Below are 22,251 nucleotides of genomic sequence, written 5' to 3' on the forward strand. Positions count from 1 at the left end.
CTCCCAGGATCAAGGGCGGCCTGTGGAGGGGCGTCAAGCCTCCAAGCCCGCCTGCAAACAAGCTCCACGACCTGTCTGCTCGCGCTGCGTCTCACCTCCCATAGAGTTCTCATCGTCGCCCTTGCACAACTCGACATTCCCTGCACAACCGGCACAGCTTTCGCCTTCTGTGCACATCACCGCCTTGATCCCGACTTCTCGCCCTCGCGGCTTGGTGTTCCTCCGCCAGTAGTCCCATTTGAGTGTTAAGTTGCAACCTGAGAGAGTGGTGCTTTCCCACCACTGCAAAAGCTCGCGGCGACATTCAGCCATGGTTTCACTGTATGTTATCTCCTAGCCGAAGCCCACCCACGACAGGAAGCTCGCTTTTTGTCGGTTATCCCTAGCCGAAGCCCACCCACGACAGTAAGCTTTTGTCGGTTGGCCCCATTTCCACCAATGCAACCCCGAACAATAGTCATGGCTACCCGAGCTTCATCCCGCAGCAAGGCCACCTTTGCAGGGATTGTGGCAATGCCTCCCAAAATGGACAGCACCATCCGACTTCAGAATGAAGTCGAAAGACTCCGCAAGGAAAATGACGAGCTGAAACAAAGGCTCATAGCGATCGAGACTCGGCTCACTGCAATGGAGAACTACAAGAAGGAAGAAACGGAACAGCTGGAAGCCAAGCTCAACAAAACAAAAGAAGAAGTAGAAACCACCCTCACCAAGGCGGTCAAAAATCAAGTACAGGAGGTCATTCTCCACAAAGTTGACGATCGCGTGGCATCCACGCTACGCGAACAACAACGGCAAGAGAACCTCACCCTCAATGTTCGCATTGGCGGGCTTCCAAGTGATTGGAAAAGAGAGGGAGACCTCAAGTTCCAGGAGTGCTTTACTCGCATCCAAGCAACAACCCCAATGATAGAGTGGGACCCAGCCACAATCACCTTCCTTACACATGAGCAACGTACCAACCATGCGATCTTCACTTTCAAGACCAAGGCGGACCGAATCAAAATCCTTGAGCAATCAAGGCTCCTCAAGGACACTAAAATCTGGTTTGCAGAAGACCTCACACCCACCCAACTCAAACACAAGAAGGTAGAACTACAAAAGGTACGAGAAGCGCGCGTGGCAGGAAAATGGGCAGTCTATCGAGGAGGTAAAGCCATTATCCAGGAGTTTCGAACTCCCAAAATGGCTTCCCCCTCTCTCTCTCCCCCTTAGGGTTTTTGATTTTGATTCTGTTTATCCTATCTTCCCCTTTTGTTCACCTCTCGCTGGACCCTCAGTCCTTAACTGAGATGTAACATTTTGCTTTTCGGTCCCATAGGTCATATTGACCTCCGCGGACGATAATTCTATCTATCTATCTATCTCTCTCTCTCTCTCTCTCTCTCTCTCTCTCTCTCTCTCTCTCTCTCTCTCTCTCTAGAGCCAAGCTATGCATAAATTTGCTGACCTCCTGTGAGACTGCAAACTAAATATCCGGCCTTGTGTTGCATACATAAATGAGACAACCAACAACAACTATCTCTAATTGTCTCTCTCTACCCTTTTCTACTATTTCTACACTTTTTCTCTCACGTCCCCCTTTAATCTACTATAAAGAAAGTTTGGATTAAATCCCAAATGTTTTAATCCAAACTTTCTTTATATTAACTCTATTTTTTTCATTTTACTCTTTTTGACGTTTGATTTTCTCTTTAAACTCATTTAGCTATTTTTTGTACTCATTCAATTATTTTCGAACTTAGCAATTTTTCACTCAATTACACATTAACCAAGCAATCTTTTCCTCTCTCTCACACACACACTATTCATTCAACATTAACCTACATTAATCAAGAAATATTTTCCTCTCTCTCTCTCTCTCTCTCTCTCTCTCTCTCTCACACACACACACACACACACACACACACACACACACACACACACACACACACACGCACTATCTACCTCTATCACATACTAAACACACATGGACCACAAGCAAAGCAAAAAAGGACAAGCCAACCGCAACCAACCAAGAGAGGATCATGCAAGAGGTGAGATTTACTTCTTTTTAGAGAGAGAGTGTGTGTGTGTTAAAAAAAGAAAAAGAAAAACAATAGGGTAAGGTGGGGGGTGTGAAAAAACTTACCTCTTTGCTTCCTCTCGCTTGAACTTCCTTGCTGTCGAGCTTCCACTATGGTAGAGCTTCCTTCCTTCTTTGCGATTGAGCTTAAGAAGAGTTTTCGTCCTCGAAAACAAAAGTGGGGAACTTCTTCTTAAGAACACTAATGTTTTCCCAAGTGTCACCTTCCTCAGGTCAGTCTTTCCACTTGATTAAGGCTTGTTGACGTACATGATGACGTGTACGCAACTCATGATAATCGAGAACACGTTCAGGTTCATGCGGTAAGGTAGGAGGTTCAATGAAATCAACCAAAACCTGTTGGTCAATGACATTGTCATCCCCATGTAACCGCTTACGTAAACGGCTTACATGAAACACCGGATGAATGCGAGAATGTGAAGGTAGTAATAATTTGTAGACACGATCCCCTACTCGCTTGAGTATTTTGAAAGGCCCACAATATCGGGGAGATAATTTAGGTGTTGGCCCAATTTTCACACTTTCTAAATGTTCTGGCACACGTAAAAATACTTCCTCCCCTTCTTCGAAGGTAACTTGCCGACGTTTCTCATCAGCGTACTTCTTATACCGATCCTGTGCTTGTCAGACATTCTGACGAGCAAGTTTCAGCATATCCATGTGGTCTTGGAGAAAACCCTTAACCTGTTGGAGTTTTTTGGTTGCCAACCCCACCATAACTGGTGACCTAGGTTGAAACCCATACATGAGCATGAAAGGACTAAAGCCTGTTGTGACATGCTTAGTACTATTATAGGCAAACTCAAGAATAGGTAAGTATTCTTCCCAGTCTGATTGTTTTTTGCAGACATATGCTCTTAGCATATCCTCTAGCACCTAGTTAACTCGTTCCATCTGACCATCTGTTTCTGGATGATTAGCAGTACTGAGGTTCAGTTGTGTACCCAATCGTTTAAACACAGCTCTCCAAAAGTGGCTATTAAACTTGGGATCACGCTCACTGATAATGTTACTTGGCAAACCATACAGTTTGTATAGATTGTCCACAAATAACTTGGCTAGTTCTGGTGTCTTAACTGTTGATTTGGTCGGACTAAACTTACATAGTTTAGTCAACCTGTCTACGACCACCCATACCGAGTCATGACCTCGTACAGTGGTTGGTAAACCTATAATAAAATCCATAGAGATGCTTTCCCATTTTCCATTGGGAATCTCCAAAGGATGTAAGAGTCCTCCTGCTTTCAGGCGCTCTGCTTTGTTAACTTGACATTTTTGGCAATGCAAGACATAAGCTTGAACAAAGCCATGTATACCTGTCCAGTAAAATTGTCATCATACGAGGGCATAAGTTTTTCTAATCCTCGGGTGCCCTGCACTTGGACTATCATGACATTCATAAAGAATTTGGCGCTGAATGTCTGTGTCCGTCGGTACACAAACTCTCCCCTTATGGAGTAGGTACCCATTGTCGATGGTGAAATGCTTCCATCGCTGTAGTTCATCACTTGATAAAGGAGAATTAGGTGTGGAGGTTAACTGTACACTACCTTCATTGGAGTGAGAAGGATCCCTCTTTTGAACATGGCTCCACACTTTGGAATATGCTTCATCATGCTCATATTTGCCTTTGAGAGAATCTAAAAATTCACTACGAAGTTCCGTGAACAAGAGAGAATTGATCTCTGGCATTCGACTTAGAGCATCCACCACTCCGGCCTTTGCAATACCTTAGCTTGGTGTCATATTCCTGAAGAATCTCGGCCCACCTAGCTTTTCGACCCTTCAAGTCTGTTTGTTGTGTAAACCATTTGATGCTTTCATGGTCTCAAATTGAGCACCATAGAGATAATGCCTCCATGTTTTTAAGGCAGACACTATTGCATAGAGTTCGCGTTCATAAGCAGAATAGTTCTGCTGAGCTGCATCAAGCTTCTTGCTTTCAAATGCAATCGGCCGTCCGTCTTGTAACAGGACTGCTCCAATAGCACGGTCACTAGCATCCGTTTCCAAAACAAATGGTTTCAAAGGATCTACAAGAGCCAGTATAGTAGCTGTAGCTAATGCATCCTTGAGCGTATCAAAACTGTGCTGTTGAGCGGATCCTCACTGAAAAGCTTTACCTTTGCCTTTATGATTCGTCATGGGAACAACAATTTGAGCATAGTTTTTAACGAACCTTCGGTAAAAACCTGCAAATCTCAAAAAAATTGTAATTCTTCCAGATTTTTAGGAGAAGGCCATTTCCGAATGGTATCCACTTTAAGTTGACCTATATATAGCCCGTTAGCTGAAATAACATGCCCTAAATAGTGAATTTTGTCTTTTAGAAAATCACACTTAGATTCCTTGGCATATAATTTGTTTGTGCGTAACAACTCAAACACCTGCCTGAGATGTTGTAAGTGTTCTTCTTCAGAAGCACTATAGACTAGGATGTCATCGAGGAAAACAATGACAAATTTGCCCAAATATGGCTTCAAGACACTATCCATAAGTGTCATGAATGTTGCGGGTGCATTGGTTAACCCAAAGGGCATCACCAAGAACTCATAGTGTCCAAACCGTGTTCGGAATGCAGTTTTGGGTATATCAGCAAGTCGAATACGGACTTGGTGATATCCAGACCGCAAGTCTATTTTCGCAAAAATGTAAGCATGAGTGAGCTTGTCAAACAACTCATCTACTCTGGGCAATGGGTATTTGTTCTTAACTGTAACCGCATTTAAGCCACGGTAGTCTACGCACATGCGCATACTGCCATCTTTTTTCTTCACTAATAGGATAGGTGAAGCCCATGGTGAAGAACTGGGTTGTGTAAACCCTCTGCTAAGGTAGTCAGCAGGCTGACGTTCCACCTCGACAGCTTCTGAATAACTCATACGGTAAGGTGGTTTACTAACAGGTTTACAGCCTGCAGCCACGTCAATGCTATGTTGCACGGATCGTGTCGACGGTAATCCTGATGGCAAATCATTAGGAAATACATCTTGAAATTCCTTTAATAATTTTTGTAATTTTCTTGCTTATTTAGAATTAGCAATTGGTGGAACAAAGGAGAGAGAAGCATGGGCGTTGAGGAATGTTCAACAGACTCAATGTTAGAAAAAAAATGAGACAGTGAGTAACACAAGAACACCTCATCTATTTCATTATCAGAAACGAGCTGCATAAGCTCAACATTACAAATCAGTGGTGATGAAGGTATATCTTTTTTTCCTAACAACAACACATGTGCGCCATGGGATTCAAACATCAAGTTGTTGTGCTCATAGCTACACTTCAGTGATGGTCCTAGGCTATGCAACCACTCCCTACCAAGAACCACATCAGCCCTTTCCATGTTCATAACCTGAAAATCCAAGCATGTGGAGTACCCTTGTACTTCCAATGGAACAGCTCGGCATTGAGTATCCTAGATTTCAGTATCATGTCCATTCATCATTGCTACCTTGTAGCGGTGGGTACTCAAAGTTTGAGGCAATTTGAGTTTTTTCACCAATCCGTAATTGATGAAATTGTGAGTAGCACCGTCATCTACCAAGATGCGCACCTTGTCCCCTTGCAGATATCCGTGCATATGTACTAACTCATGTGGTCCAAAGGTTGGTTGCCACATGGAAGTTGTGAGACAACATTCATGCACCACCGCAGTGTGTGTTACTTCTACTGTAGAGAATTGTGAGGAAGATTCAAGAGGCAGCAGTTGCACCGTGTGCACTGCTTTCTCCTTGCCCTGAGCAGCAGATTTCCCTTGGGACAATCCTTTTTGCCATGGCCTCTTCCTAAACATTAAAAACATACTTTTTCTTCTTGGCTTTATCAAAGTCCTCAGGAGAGAGAGGACCCCTGGACCCCTTGGGTTTTTTAGATGCATCCGAATTGGCAACTATAAATGTTTCTTTATTGTGCCCATACTGAGTGTGTGTATTACCATGTGTATTAGCAGGCACGTGACTATTATGTGTTTTCTTTTCATGTGGATCATCATGAATGTGTGCTTTCACTATGGCTTCCTCAAGTGTTTTAGGGTCTTGGGTCTTGACATACTTCTTAAGCTCGGGTGTCAGACCTCGTATGAACCCCTGTACTTGTTGAAAGGTATCTAAGCCTTCCAACTTGAGGATAACATCCCGATAGTGAGAGATATTCAAGTAGTGATGGGTATTGGCGCATGGAACATGTGTCCCAAGCCGTTCAATTCCGATCGGCCTCGTTTGTAGGCAAAAATTCTTTGCTAAACATTGCTTCAAAAGCTACCCAACTCTGTGGTATGATGTTCTTCTCCTTGAGAGACATCCACCATTTGTAGGCCTTGCCTTCTAGAGTTAAGCTCGTTTGCAGGGCTCTGACTGTGTCTGGAGTACGCCGTAAGGCGTAAATTCCATCCCACTTGCTGAGAAAGATATTCACTGCATCCTTATTGCGGTCTCGGTCTTCTCCCTTAAAAATCGGTGGTTTGGTGTTTTTCAACAATTCATCCACCTCTTTTGTAGTGAGAGTATGCAACGTATCAACATTTGGGCCTTGCCCTAGATTAGAAGTGCCCTGTCCTTGTGTAGCAACGTGCTCATGCATGTGCGTGTCAGCAGGACTCTTGGACTACTGTTGCATTAATTGAATTACTAATGTGGATAGTTTAGTAACATTTTCATTTAAAGCTTTAAAATTTTCATCCATGACTGTCATGCATGATTGAAGTGCACGAAATTCTTGAATATCGAGCAATTTGTAAGTATCATCACCTGCCGTAGCATTGCGGGTACTCTCCTTGAGAGGATCCGGCCGCGGGCCATCATTGGCAGGTTCAGGCATACTTTGCTCAAAATCGAATGTCATATTGAATATCGAATCCATGGCGACATAGTGCGGTGCAAGGAGTAGTCAGAAAAAATACCTGATATTGAGAGCACTCGCAAAGTGTAATTAGCCTTGCTAATTCCATCAAAATCAATAAAATCCCGATGGAGAGTGATTCGAATTGTCTGCCATATATGGAATTCCACAAGTTCTTGATAGCCGAATCAATTAGACTTGAAAGCGTTAATTGATTTTATAAAAAAAATTGTACTTGAACTCCGTCGAAGTGGTGTTCTTGAAATCTCTGAGTTTCTACGTAATACACAAAAAATTTGGCTCGAAATTTGTGCCGGCCTCGTCGATGCTATGCCGCATCTTTCGGCCTTGCCGAATCCGCACGTGGAGTAGGGGGTGGGGTACCCCACTGTGGGTACCGCCCCTTATGTTTTAAATTTTGTGTATGGCCACTAACCCCTAAGGGGGTTGAGCGCCCTCAAGTGGAAAAAAGAATGCCACATTCGGCTATGGACGCTTCAAAGAAGTGCGCAGAAGGTCGCTCCCGTCGTGGAGCTCACTGTGTTGAGGTAGGGGCTCCGGCCTAGTAACGTGAAGTCCCGCCCTGCCCGGCGCGCAGCCGTAGAGCTCGCAAACGGCGCTTTTGGTGCAAGTCCGCCTCGGCGGCTCCTCTATGCAAGGGGGGTTGCCCACGACGTGCTTGCCTTGTTGTCCTCCTCACAGGAGGGATGCTCCATGCCCCCTTGACCCCGACATGCACAAAAGCATGCACAATTGTGTGGCTCCCCTCCTCCACGGCTGTGCCTTTCCCAAAAAAGGAACCTTGCTTTTGATACCAATGTAAGACAAGGGGAACTAGAACCTAGGAGTCCACCACCCAACCACCCACTATATAGCATAGCCCCTGGCCCTTTGCCCTAGTTGGACTCCCTTTTCACACTGCCTAGCCCGGCCCTGCCCTTGTCTAGTCCGGCCTTGCCGGTGTCCTGACAATGGGAGAGGTTTTGGCTAGTGGGTGTGATGGTGATGAGTTGAAGAGAGCAAGATATGTCCAAAAATGCGGCATACCTTGCTTTGTTTCTTTTTTAAGAACGCCAAACAATATCATGGAAATTATTGCACCTATTGTTGATGTTGCATCTAATACCGCATACATTATCGTGTGTTGAATTTTTAAAACGTTCAAAAAATTATCTTATGTTGTAGGGCTCTAAACTTTGCAACCCCCTCTCTAATACACACTAGCTTTAGTACTATTTTTATTTTTTAAAACTTTTCTCTCAACATTTTTAACTATTTCTTTAGTGTTTTCTTTTCTGTCACTATTCAAAATTCAGCTTACACCTAATCTACTAACTATTCATTTTTTAGAGCACATGTGAATTTTCAAAGATTGGACAATTCGAGTATGAGGATGAGCACATGTTCAACATGGTTGATGAGTTGTTTGCACATAAAGCCAACATGTGCAAAGAGGATTGTAGACCATGCAATAAAGGGGCACAAGCAATGAGAAGAGGTTGCTATCAAGTGCCCAAAGACCTTTTTATGATGGTGCACTCGTTGCTCCAAGCATAGTTGGAAGTCCTTAATTTGGAAGCAAAATCTGTTGGAGCAATGCCAATGTAGATGCACTCCTTAAGTAAGTTCTATTTTTACTTTTTGTCTTTTATAATGTCTTCTTGGTCTCCTCATGGATTTGTATTGATTATTTGCTCGTTTGTAGATTGATGGGAAAAATGCTTCCTAGAGATCATTACATGCCTTTGGGATCATCGACAACCAAGACCTTATGTCACTGCACTTGGCATGGAGTATGAGTGTATCCATGCATGCATCAATGATTGCATAGTTCTACAATCAGCATGCACATGCTACCTCCTATCGTGAGTGCGGAGAGGCATGCTACAAGGTTGGCATGATCGGGACTAACTTACCCCGTAAGGTATTGATGCGTTTTTCACTTATCCCTTGGATTCAATACATGTTGATGGAATGATGCATGTCCCCTTGGATTCAACACATGTTGATATAATGATGCATGTCCCTACCAATTCAACTGCATGGAGGCACATCAATACTCACTGGCCAGAGTTTCGGCAAGAGCCTCGACATGTTGATGGAATGATGCATGTCCCCTTGGATTCAACACATGTTGATATAATGATGCATGTCCCTACCAATTCAACTGCATGGAGGAACATCAATACTCACTGGCCAGAGTTTCGGCAAGAGCGTCAACATTTGAGGTGTTGGCAAATTGGGCAATCTTTTGGGAAGAGCGATACAAAAGTGATCCATCCCCGTCTACACCAAAAGGTATGTCAAGGTACTCCATATTTTTTAGGCATCCATATTGGAAGGACTTAAAAATATATGGACCCCATGCAAATATTCAAGAATGTTGGGCACACCCTTTGGGACCACATTGTCGACAAAGCGGACTCATTGGGGGTTAGGGACGATCTGAGGGCCTTTTTGTTTGTATCATAATTCCAATGTCACTCATTTTAAACTTCTATTCTATAGGTCATCTATATCCCCTCAATTCACCAACCAAAACTTTGGTTTGTAGTTCTAGTAACACCTCCAGGAAGAACCATTTTTTCCACTAATGAAGTGGAGACCATCTTCGACCCTCTCCCAAATACTACTTTGGATGAGGAGGAGACCGAGGGGAGAGAGAGATCAATGAATCAAGTCCCACCAAAACCAATCTTAGCGAGGAGGATGATTATCATCATCATGATAATATGGAAGATGACCAATTCAAAGATGATGAAGCCAACACATCTACAAATGACGATTCAATTTCTCTCTTTGTTGATTTAGGAGCCATGGCTATAGATCTAGATTATGCTACTTGTAGAGATCTTTTTGAAGATGATTCATAAACATTTTGTATATGTTATTCTCTCCCTCTCTCTCTCTCTCACGCACACACACATACACATCCACCTTCACGCATTTTTTTGTGATTATTTGAAGAGTTATGGCTACAAGTGGTCTCAACATTTTGTGTTGTGCCTAGTGCAAGAGTGCTCCTGCCATTGTAGAGTGATTTAATTAAACAACAGCTCCTTTATTGTGATCCTTGCTCAACATCTCTTCACAATAAGAGAGCTTGCTGCCGCTACTGTGCAAAGCCTTTTAGAATATGCGATGAATGCAAGGATGCAGTCACTAGGGTGAAATGCATGCGGTGTTCGAGAAAAGAGCACGAGCCTCTTTTGTTTTGTGAAGGGTTGTCCACATTAGGCTACAATGTGTGTCCTACTTGTGGGCCATCATTTGTGATGAAGCGGCTAGATGCCTTGCACAAGGTAGTCTATTTAAATAACCATCGTTTCATGTCTCAGTACCATTTTTTGGTGCATTTTTATGAAAAATATCATGTTCTTTAAGTTTTTTATAGTAAAATAGAAAGAAGTGACCAAATTTGAATATTTTAGCACCAAAGGGGGGGCAATATTGTATGTGGTAATACTAGTGGTACAAAATGCGGCAAAACACGTAGTAATCTTTAATTGGCAAAAAAACTCCTCACACCATAGATGATCGCAGTAAATGTTTTGAAGGTTTTATAGTGTAATACCTAGCTTTTTTTTTTGATATATATATAAATTGTGGTCTATCTTTCTTGAATTGGACATGGTCTTTCTGATGGCTTTTCAAGTATTCATTGGATGGTGATTTCCAAAGTTCGTGATCAACATCGACATTCAATTATGCCTTGATGGCATTAATTTAACATGGCTAATTGATTTTTTTTGCGATTGCTTAGAGCTAGTTACGGTTTAGTTTTGGCAGGTGACTTTTTCTCTAAGGTACATCTTCTCTCTGGCTAGCATAGCACATTATGCCATGGATTCAGATATTGACATGCAACATATGTCTGATTTTGAGAATCCCGCACCAGTTTTTCCTGTTGTCCTATGGACCCTCCACTCTCATGGATGGTGCTCACGTGCCAACGGGGCTAGAAGATATCATCATTTTGCTTGATATCCAAGAGTTTAGAGCACTGCAAACATGTTTGATTGTTTTAGAGTTTGATTTTGCACAATTGAATGTGAATGTCACTAAGATGTCTGATATGCTTGTGCAGTTCATGCAACAGTTGGCCAAGGGCCAAGTTAATGAACATACTAGGGTTTTTGTGAAACTCGTGCTTGGCGGGAGCACTCCTGGTCTGCACGAGCAAGGCTCTAATCTGGAGGGGTTGCACCTTCTCTCTCAAAAAGAGGTGGATTAATTTTTAGAGAACACCAAGCCACCAATTTTTAGAGGAAAGGAAAAGGAGCACATTGAAGATACTATGAATATATTCTCGAGCAAATGCGATGGGATTCACGATCTTAGACGCACTCAGATGCAATCAAGGCAGTGCAAACAAGTCTATCACTAGAGGATAAGACCTACAAATGGTGGATATTGCTAAAGGAGAAGGGCATCATACCATAGATGGGAAGCCTTCAAGGATGTACTAGCAAAGGAATTTTCACCCATAAATGAAGCAAACATAAATTGGTCTACATGGAACAACTGCTCTATGAGTTAGCATAAGACGACGTTGGAGTATATGCCATACTATTGTGATGTGATTCTCAAGCTGGAGTGTCTGGATACATTTTAGCAAGTGCGTTGGTTCATCCGTGGGTTAACACAAGAGCTCAAGAAGCATGTTAAAACCCAGGACCACAAGACGCTTGAGGAGTCTATAGTGAAAGCGCATATACACAATGATCCAATGAAAAATCATTGCATAACACTCATGTGTCTGACACTGTACATGCAAATGCACAAACACATCATTTATATAATAAGATAACATTTATAGTATACGCATTTGATGCGTCCAAGAAGCCCAAGGGGCCTAGGGGCCATATATCTAGTGAAGAGTTTGAGAAGGCTAAGAAGGAGTTATGTTTTACATGTTTAGGCAGTGGACATGGCAAAAAGGATTTTCCCAAGGGGAGATCTACTACCCAAGGTAAGGAGAAAGCGGTGCACATGGTGCAATTTCTGCCTCTCGACTCCTTCTTTCATTTTTCTAAATGTGAAACTAAAACACACAGAAGTTGTGCACGAGTGTTGTATCACAACCTCAATGTGGCAATCAATCTTTGGTTCACACGAGTTGGTGCATATGCATGGGTTTATCCAAGGTCACAAGGTGATAATCTTGGTAGACGATGGTGCTTTGCACAATTTCATGAACTATAGGTTAGTGAAACGACTCAATTTTCTCCAGACTCCTAATTTCCACCATTACAAGGTAGTGATGATTAACAATCAGTATGCTTTGGTGTGCTTAAGCAATGATACTTAAGCCATGCAAAACACTTCGAAACAGAGGGTGGGGGCCCAAAAATTAGGTTATAAAAGTGTATTAATTGAATTCAAAGAAGGAATACAACAATGCTCAATTGCTTTGAGAGAGGAGAGGATGGTCAATAGGGAGGTAAGGGTTAAACCCAAACGCATTTTGCTCTTAAGAGGAGCTCATCAGTGGGAGTAACAAAAGAGGGAGTTTTGAGAGCAATGATCTTTTTCAAAGATATATTAGACACCTAGGATAGTAGGTACAAAATTTTTGTTCCAAAAAAGGGGGGAGGGGGGAGGCAAGAATCTAGTTTAATGAAGGGGTTGAGGAGAAGGTTAAAGTAGGGGCTACCGTGAATGCTTCCAGGTATCTAGAGAGAAGGTTAAGAGGGAAAGGATTGTCATTCACATTAACTGTGAACAATCAAAGAAAGGATATTAACAAAACTAAAGAATCATTAGGGTGGTGCCATGTACACAATCTTTGCAAGTTATGGCCATTGGTCCAACATATGGTAGGTATAGGGAGTGTGGCAAGGTGGGGAAGATTTTGGCAAGCACATGCAGTAGGTTTTCTAATAAGGATGGAGGGATCAAGTTTTCTAGCTTCGGGGGAGAACAGGATTTTGATGACAACGGGAAACACCTTTGTGATGGGGGTGTTGGAGGCCAAGAGAGATTTCTTCTCTAGAAAAGAGATAGAGTGGAATACCTTGAGAAGGAAATATCTAGGATGACCCTTTGCTTTAAGCCTATTAAAAAAAGAGGCTTTGAATTTCAAGGTATCCCTCTAATGAGCGTTCTCTACGTATGCATCTCCTAAGTTCCTCTCTAATAAAAGATGCTTTTTGAGCAGTGGGGTGCCAAGATATCCACGACAAGTAGCTATATGCATTACAAGGTGTTTGGAAGCATTTGGAGTCCAAAAAAACATGATTTTAAAATCAGGACCCCTTGAAGAATTCAATGTCTAGTATGGCAATGGATGTGCTAGAGATGGAGGGTACAATTGTGATGTGTTCCTACAGTGGCTCTCCATAGGATTTAAGAGCTAAGTATAGTGAGTCTTTTGAACCATTCCAAACCCCAAATGCATCATCGATGTATATTTTGTAGTATAACAGACTAGGGTTGGCGGTAAGAGGGGAAAACTTCTTTAGATGGCAAAGAAAGAGGCAGAAGTAGACCACTACAAAGTTAGATCCCATTGTAGTGCCCTTAATCTGCTTCCAAGTGGTGTTTTGGAAGGAAATATAGTGGTGAGAGAGGATGCCGGAAGCTAGGGAGAGAATGAAACTAGCTTTTGGAGGGTCCATATGGTCTATAATGGAGACCCTAAGAGCTTTCAAACCCTCATCTATAGGAATGCAGTTGGGGTAAAGGGACTTGACATCAAAGGTAATAAGGTAAACATTGGTTAGGAGTTTCAAGGTGTAGAGGTCCTTTACCAAGGTTCGGGAGTTTGTGAGATGCTGCTTATGTAAGAGAAGGATAGGGTAAAGTTCCTTGTGAATCCAAATGGATGCCCTTTCAAATAAGTAGCCCTTACATGAGAAAATTGGCCTAGCTACTAGGGTGGGTTTGTGTAGCTTTAGGTAGGAAATAAATAGGACAAGGTTTACAAGGTCTCCCGAGAGGCGCTAGGATAAACTCTCTCTCCAAAGTGGAAGGAGGGCAAAGCTCTTAGTGGGTCCATGAGCAAGAAGGCTAAAAACTCAAAGTTAACACCTTCTATGCGTTCATAGGTGGTGGGGTCATTTAGTTGCCTCAAGGCCTCCGAATGGTACCAAGATCTTGGAAGGATTGTAAGACCTAGATTCTTATCTGTAGGTTTGATAACAATAGTGTCATCAGAGTTTAGAGTTTTCAGGGCTAGGGAAATAAATCTTGGGACCTTAGAGTGGTGTGTTTTATAGTTTTGAAGTTTTAAGCAAACTCTAGAGTGATTTTTCTTGAGAATAAGGTCCAAGGATGGATTAAGGATGGGTGGCATCAAAGTGGGGCTGGATTGCTTAAAGGACGGGAGTGGAAGGGGGCCTTCATTCTTGAAAGAGTTTTTGATATGTAGACTTCTAGCTAGGTTGTCATTTTCTTGGAGAGTCTTTGAGGGGGAGGGATTAGGGGGTGGGGGAATGTACTTAAGGCCAAGTCCTAAGAATTTCCGCTCATGGGAAGAAAGAGGTCTGGATGAAAGGTTATGAACAAAAGAGTTTGAAATTTTACTATAAAAAAGAAGGGTGGATTGCTTACCAAAAATATAGAGCTTGTATTCATCGGGGTGAGTGAGGGGGAGTGGGAGCCAGAATTTATGCCGACTTTCTGGAGTTCTCTTCTTTTGGGTGAAGGTAGAGAGGGTAGAACAAAAGGGCTTCTTCAATGGCATATGGGAGAAAGCGAGTTTGAAGAAGAGGTATTCCAAAGGCTAGGAAGGAGGGGGGGCTTGGTGAACAGATTATGCACCCAAGTGCTTGGGTGTAATAGCCCTAGTCCCTCCTCCCTACACCTTTTCTCGAGCTTGGCAAGCCTCGCTTAGTAACATTCTTGGGGATGGAAAGAAAGGGATTATTTCGTAAGGTAGAATCATGTGTTCTTGGTGTGAAGTGGCTTTCAATATGCTTGAGGGGATATTTTGGGGTTGTCAAAGTGGATGGAGGAAACGGTCCATCAAAGGATTGAGAAGTTCTTTGTTTCAAGGTTGACGATTTCATAGAACGGTTAGGTAGCTTTGAAGGGGGCTTGCCAAGAGAGGATTGAAGGTTGGAGGGTGGGTTTTTTGGAGAGCTCAAGTGATTTAATCAAGTGGGAAAGGGTTTCAACCAATCTCGCTCTTTGATGAAGATCTAGGCGGTATGAAAGGGGCCCTCTTATTTGCCTTAAATGATGTCAGGTGAGAGTGTGGTTGGGGAGAGGAAGCGGAAGCTAATTGATTCTTAGATTGAGTGGCTATTTGTTTGCTTTGGGAAGATGGAGAGCTTCATCATTGATTGTGTCTAGAGCTCTTTTGCGGACCTTCTTAGCTTCTTCTTCGTTTTTGGTGGCTAGGTGACCGCCGTCCCTTGCCCCCAATCGTACCTAGCTAGGTATACGGTGCCTCCCTCATAGAAGATCATGATGTTGAGGTAAGTCGCAATGTGGGAATTATTGTGAGAATTTGTCCAAAAATTCTTGTGATTAGGGTTGTCGACAAGTAGCGGGTCGTCGACTGGTTGAGGGTTCTCACTGAAGTTAAGGGTGAGGTCGTTAATAGGGATAAGGGGAAGCGGCTGCATGGGAGTAGGGTGAGAAGGTGGGGAAGCACTCAGGGCATTAGAGGTAGGGTTGGTCGTCATTGTAGAAGCCAAGGTTGCTGTCGTAAAAGCAAGGGTTTGAACAACCACAATAAGAGGAGCCGCCATTTACGTTCGAGAGTTAGTTACAATCTCCCACTTGTCGGAACAACATGGTTGAGACAGGGCTAGCGGAACAACATGGTCGAGACAGAGCTGGCGGGTTGTGAAGTGGCTACAACAGCCAGAGCATTAGCACTAGAAAGTTGCAGTAGACATGAGCTTAGTACGCATTACGATGCATAATGTAGTGCTGTGTTTGTCTGTAGGTTCTCAAGGAGTGCAGGGTGGTTATTGTAGACGAGAGATTAGCAAGCAATACAATGCATAGTGTAGTGTTGTGTTTGTAGGTTCTCAAGGAGTGCAGGGTGGTTCAGACCCGAGCAAATATGTATTGCAAAACCTAGAGGATTTAAGCAAGGGTAGGGTTAATTTGGAGCTTGAGAACCCTAGCTTGAGAGTGGGTGGCGGAGAATAGAAAGAAGACTGTGTGCAAGTGCAACCTAAGGGACGAAGCCGCAATTTGAAACTTACAAGTTGAGTGGGCATAAGAAGCAGGTGAACGAGTCTACACTGAGAGTTAGTGTTGAGGGCCAATAGTGCAGGTGAAGGCGATGGTGCATGGAAAAACTAGCCGATAGGGAAAATTGAAAGCCGAATGAATGCCAGGTTTAAAAGAGGATGGGCAGGGTCCCCATGGCTGAAGATTGCGAGTTTATGGTGCCATAAGCAATGTGAGCTACATTGTAGTTGGGAGGTGAAAAGAGAGGCAAGGGTAGAAGCTCAAGCTATAGTTAGTGTTTGCAACATCAGGTACTAAAGGGCAAGCATAATTTACAATGAAGAACCAGTGGACAGAGGGGGGGCCATATGGTATCCACGGAATCTAGTTATGGAAGTAAGGGCTCGTATTAAAGCTTTCAAGACACTGAGGAGAATGATTTGAAAAATGAGGCAGGGACTAGGGTTAATAAATGAGAAAGCAAGGTTATGTATAGGCAAAGGTATAGTGAAAAAGAGTGTAAAAGGTAAGAGTTTTAACCCCCATGGCCAAGAAAAATCTCGCAAGCAAACAGCTAAGTAGGCATAAAAAAACTTCTCTACGGGTTTACAAACCGCCCGATGAAAAAAAGTAACTAAGTGATGGGAGGTGAAGGAGCCACGAGAAAAGGAAAGAAAGTTTAAAAAGTGGTTGAATAAAGTGTGTAAACGCCAAAGTTCAAGAGAAAAAAATCTCTAAATGTGCTTAAGTAATAATGATTAAGGCGTGCAAAACACTCCAAAACAGAGGGCGAGGGCCCAAAAATTAGGTTACAAAAGTGTATTAATCAAATTCGAAGCAGGAATATAGTAATGCTTGATTGCTTTGAGAGAGGAGAGGATGTTCAATAGGGAGGTAAAGGATAAAGTGTTAAACCCAAACGCAAACGCGTTTGGCTCCTAAGAGAAGATCATTAGTGGGAGTAACAAAAGAGGAAGTTTTGAGAAAAAGGGAATGGGAGGGGGGTTTAAATAGGAAGTAGTTTATGGGGAGTCACTCATTTTGAACTTCTATTCTACAGGTCGACTATATCCCATATTTTCACCAACCAAAACTTTGGTTTGTAGTTCCAGTAATACCTCAATGAAGCACCATTTTTGACATTAGTGAAGTGGAGACCATATGCGACCCTCTCCCACCTAGCACTTTGGATGAGGAGGAGACCGAGAAGAGAGAGAGAGATCGATGAATCAAGTCGCACCGCAACCAATTTTAGTGAGGAGGATGATTGTCATTATGATGATTGTTGGAATTAGGGTTGCAAGGAAACACACACAGCTTGGAGAAGACGAAGGAAGCTCAAGGCACACAACAGAGAGTGTATTACTTAGTGTGAAATGGAAAGATAGATAGCCCTGAGTGATGGATGTATATACAATGCGCGGGGGAAAAAACCTCCTAAAGAGGGGAAAAATGCCCCAGCGGTCCTAAGTGTGTTCACACACATCACTACGACATGTATATGTTCACAAATCCCCCTTGGAGTGATGAGGTGAACGCGAGCTGGCACATGAGTAAAGGGAAGTGCCATGCCCTGAGGACATGATCAGTCCACAAAGGGGAGTAAGACCAAAGCTTTGCGGAAAGCTTCAAACTTCTCACGAGACAATGCCTTTGTGAAAATATCTGCAAGGCTGTCCTGTGTTGGCACATAAGCCAAGCCGATCTCTCCTGCTGAGAGCCTCTCCCTGACATAGTGGTAATGCACCTCAATGTGCTTTATGCGAGCATGAAAAACTGGGTTTCTCACAACTCCCAATGCACTCTGAGTGTCAGTGTAGATAGTGTTTGCAGTGTCCTGTCCAACACCCAAATTAGCTATAAGGCGTCTGAGCCATACATACTCAACTGTAATTGTGAAACATGGACTCGCAGGTTAAAACAACCAGCCCAATCTGAGTCCGGAAAAGCATGTAAGTCTGGCAGCAATGATCACCCCTTGGGATAAAACAAGCCAAAATGTAAAGCGTCACTTAAGTAGAGAAAAATCCTCTTGACAGCCTGCCAATGCTTAGACCCTGGACTATGCATAAATCTGCTAACCTATGAGACTGCAAACTGAATATCCAAACTCGTGCATACATAAATGAGGCATCTAACAACAGTTTGGTAAAGAGTGACATTTGCAGGATCACTAGCATCATGTAGAATTAACTTCAAACCTACTTCCATGGGAATGTGTGCGCTCCTTGCCGCACTGTCGAAGCAAGGGACTTGCCGATACACTGTGTGCGAGCCGCAGACGGCTCCAAGCACACAACAAGCCTAAACTAGCAAGCTCAAGAGAGCAAAGGGTGTGTCACTCACCGCTCTACGCTCGCCTTCGTGGTGGATTCCTCGCCGCGATGAAGAAGAAACTGCAGTCGTGCCGCGCTCAACCGCTTCGCCGCCGTCGTGCCTTCGTAATGCTCGATTGCACACACACTCTCCCTCTCTCTCTCTCTCTCACACACACACACACACAAGGAGGTGAAGAAGAAGAAGATGGAGATGGAGCAAGAGCACTCTTCTATTGCACAAATGAGAGAATGAGTAAAAATTAGGTTTAGTTGGCTTTTATATGAGCTCACCCCATTCACATTTGGGCGCCCATGCTTAGCCAACTAATCCCTTGAATGTCCCAGTTAGAGTGCGCCTCTCATCGGCGATCACTCTTACCCTTTTCCTATTGGTCCGACAAGCCCGGTACCTGACTCTAAATAATACATAATACGCGTCCATCGTAGACGATAGGGTGTCCATGTGCCGTGAGGGTTAACATGCCCCCCTTCGTGATGTAGATTCCGTCCTCGGAAGCTATTGAGTTGCAGCTGGTTCGTCGAGGTGGAAGAGCATTTGAGATGAATGTCCTTAGCCTTCTTCAGTCACTGCAAAATCAAACAACATTGGCACAGTAATTGCATTCTCTTAAAAAGAATATGCAGTTTTAGGTAGACAAATTGATTGGTAAAAGAATTTCAAACAATTTGTTAGCAATGAACATTAAATTGCAATGTAATCAAATGCATAAACAGATGTAAAGGTAAAAAATTAAACAAGTCTGGGGTCGCTAATTTGACGATCGAAAGGCACTAGAGATCGAATATTAATACCATGGGTAAGCTTCTTAATTTTCTGTGGTCAATTAAGTTGTTTAATCGCGAGAGCCAAGTATTCATGTTCGAGGGCTGACTAGAGGCTATATCTAGAAGACCTTGTAGTTAAACTACCATAAAAGGAATTTCTCATGAAATCATCGCCTGACTGATTACTTTTTCATTGACCCCCCAAAGTCTTTTCACATTGATTCAATTTTGATGTGTGTGCTTATTTTGTATGCGTTGGGTTTTTTGCTTTTCAAGGAAAAGTGCCCACACTGGGAACCTCTAGGGCTCTAGTACCATAGGCGATACATGTGAGTGAAGTACCAATTTAAGCAGGGATTTCTCTTCCACCTTAAAATTTTACATTTTGGCACTTTGATTTTTTGTTTGTTCATTTTCAACATTTAAATTTTGTAACTTTGGGGGGTCATATAACACTGTTACCCTCCCCAGGCTCATCACATTAGTAAACTCCTTTTATAATACTTAAGCTAAAGGTCACTAGGGTTAAGCCCACTAGAAAGCCCTAGTACATTTCATACAATGCTGCCTAAATCGGATTAAGAACCTAAGTAACCATTGCTTATTAGGAAGGCATTCCCCATGGATTGCTTGATTTTTAAACCTAGACAAGTGATTATGACAAAACATTACATTGAATTAAATGTTTGATACTAAGCAAATGCATTGAATATTAGGCTACCAATCACAATCAAAGCAGACAAACATGGATGCAAAAAGATAAGGGCAATGCTAATGGACATAAAACACCTGTTTGTGTTGATGGTCGCGCTTGATTTGAAGTGTGAACGAGAGAAAGATTCCATGAAGGTCCAAATCCTATCAATAGCAACACGCTCCTGTACACACTAGGAAACAAAAGGAATCCCTCCAGGAGGCACATTAGTGGGAAAAGAGAACTTTGCGAATCACTCAACTCTAAAACAGAAACACTTCTATCGTACTAATCTTACCTACCCTCCATCACTCAAGTGATGAGGATCAAAGGTGTTTTATGGCATAGGTTTCTGTTTCACTGTACCAGATGTGACATGTGTAGGTCTGAGTCAATGTTTTGACTTTTAATGTGCATACTCGTTTGCTAATTGCTCTTGCTCTTTATTTTTATTTTTTTTAAATATATTTTTTTGTTTGTGAGTATAAAGCTTTATATGTACATTCCCTAAGATTAGGAGATATAGAGCTCAGGGAGAAAGGTTGAGAGGGAAGCAAGTGAATGATAGATGTCCACAAACACTCCCCCCTTCCTTGGGTAGATCATACCGTTTGAAATGAGCTTGTCACCCTTTGAAACCAATTGTTCCAGTTGGTAATAGGTGAGGATTTTTGCAAGTAGTTTTCTATTACCCTAGGTGCCTCGTCAAGCTGCAAGGGTGGTAAGGTACTCTCCCAGGATCGAACTTGAAGTGGTTCATCAGGTGATTCTTGAACACTGGGAGGTGTGGATTCTTTGGTCGCTTCATGGAGGTCCACTACTATAGATGGAGGCTGTGTAGAAGCTTTTACCTCTATGGATGTATTACATGAGGAGCTAGAAGCTTCATGGGACTCCCCCCTTCCTGAGCTAGGTGGAACAAATCGTTCTTTCTTTGGTACCCAAACTAGCTCGGGAGCGGGTGTGTAGCATTCTGTGATTTTTTTCTTTCCATGATCATTGATTCGTTTTGGAGCTACGGGATGGGGCTCACATGGGTCAGGTGATAGGTAAGAGTACAATCTACGTTTTGGCACCCAGATTTGATCATTTCCTTGATAGTAGCCTTGGGCTTCCAATAGTCGTTTAGGGATCCATCGCACCATTTTCTTACTTTTCTTGGAGCGAGTGGTACGTTTCTTACAAGGCTTCTGTTTTTTAGCACTAGCTATGGTCACTAAAGAAGCTTTAGGGACCCACTTGTATGTTTTCTTCGTTACATTAGGATGAGTCTTGTCAGAAGCGATATGCATTGCTTATAGCATATTTAAGGGTACAGGCATTTCATCCCCCTCAGGCGTTACCCAGGTCGTCCCCCTATTTCCCCAAGTGTCTATGGTTGATGCTAGGTGGACCCAATCCACATTGTCCAACTCAGTCATCCCAGGTAGGATATCCATATAAGGAGAATCTTGGCCAATGTCTGTATCCTTCTTACAAGTGTAACAATATTGTAGTGGGGCCGAGTGAACCGTGGTGTCAGAGCGATGATCAATAATGGTTTTACTCCCTAAGGGGTGTACCTTACCGGTCACCAAATCCACTCTAAGGACAGAGTCTTGGAATTGCAAATAGACATGATTTTTAGACCAATCGTGAACCATTTGTGCTTCCCTCATGAATGGTCGTCCTAAAATCATCTCATATGACATAAGGTGTTTAGAGAAATCCATTACAATGAACGTATGTCGTACCTTGTATCCTAGAACTTTGATCTTAAGATCCTTGAGCATCCCCATAGCTTTGGCTATGGTACCATTTGCCATCTTTACCACAATGTTAGTAACACTGAGGCGGGGTTTTCCCATGGATTCCCAACAATCTTTTGTAACGATGCTAACTCCCGCACCACCATCAAGAATTCCCTTTATAGTTAATCCCTTGGTAGTGATGGGTAGGGTCGCATTAGACTCGTCGCCTTCAAAATACTGCCCTAATTCGTTAATGGGTACCTCGATCACAGACTCGTGTCCATCTAAGTCAAGTGATTGCACATGATTTTCCTCATCAATCATAATCGAGTCAGGCCTATTTGGTTGCGCAAACTGCGGTAATCCCGTTCGTAGCTCTCCGTTAAGGAATGCTCGAAGTGCAAGGAATAACTCAGGATCTCCATACAGCTTTGCTATGATCGTGGTTCGGACCTCAGAAGACATGAAGTCCACTAGTTTGGCAACATTCATTGGCGTTTTGCAGGGTGTAGGTCCTTGACTAGGAACTGGTGAGGATGGAATCTCATATTCCTCAATGGGATCAGGTATTCCTTCGTTAAACATCCTTTCCAACAAGAAAGGTGTATGCTCACTTTCTGATGTCCCGTCCTCACTCCCTTCTTGGATGATACTAGATATGGCTAACGG

General features: G+C 42.9%; 1 protein-coding gene across 1 annotated transcript in view; it reads left to right on the forward strand.

Annotated features, from left to right (window-relative positions):
* The first annotated feature begins 459 nt into the window (after positions 1 to 459).
* LOC147441188 (uncharacterized) overlaps positions 460 to 22,251 on the forward strand; it is a 33,314-nt gene continuing 11,522 nt past the window's right edge. The window contains exon 1 of the mRNA XM_086483401.1: positions 460 to 875. Within this exon, the coding sequence (XP_086339527.1) occupies positions 460 to 875 (416 nt within the window). The remainder of the gene's footprint in view (positions 876 to 22,251) is intronic.

The sequence above is a fragment of the Adiantum capillus-veneris genome, chromosome 15 (assembly GCF_014529385.1).
Source record: "Adiantum capillus-veneris isolate H3 chromosome 15, ASM1452938v2, whole genome shotgun sequence".
NCBI classification, from domain to species: Eukaryota; Viridiplantae; Streptophyta; class Polypodiopsida; order Polypodiales; family Pteridaceae; genus Adiantum; species Adiantum capillus-veneris.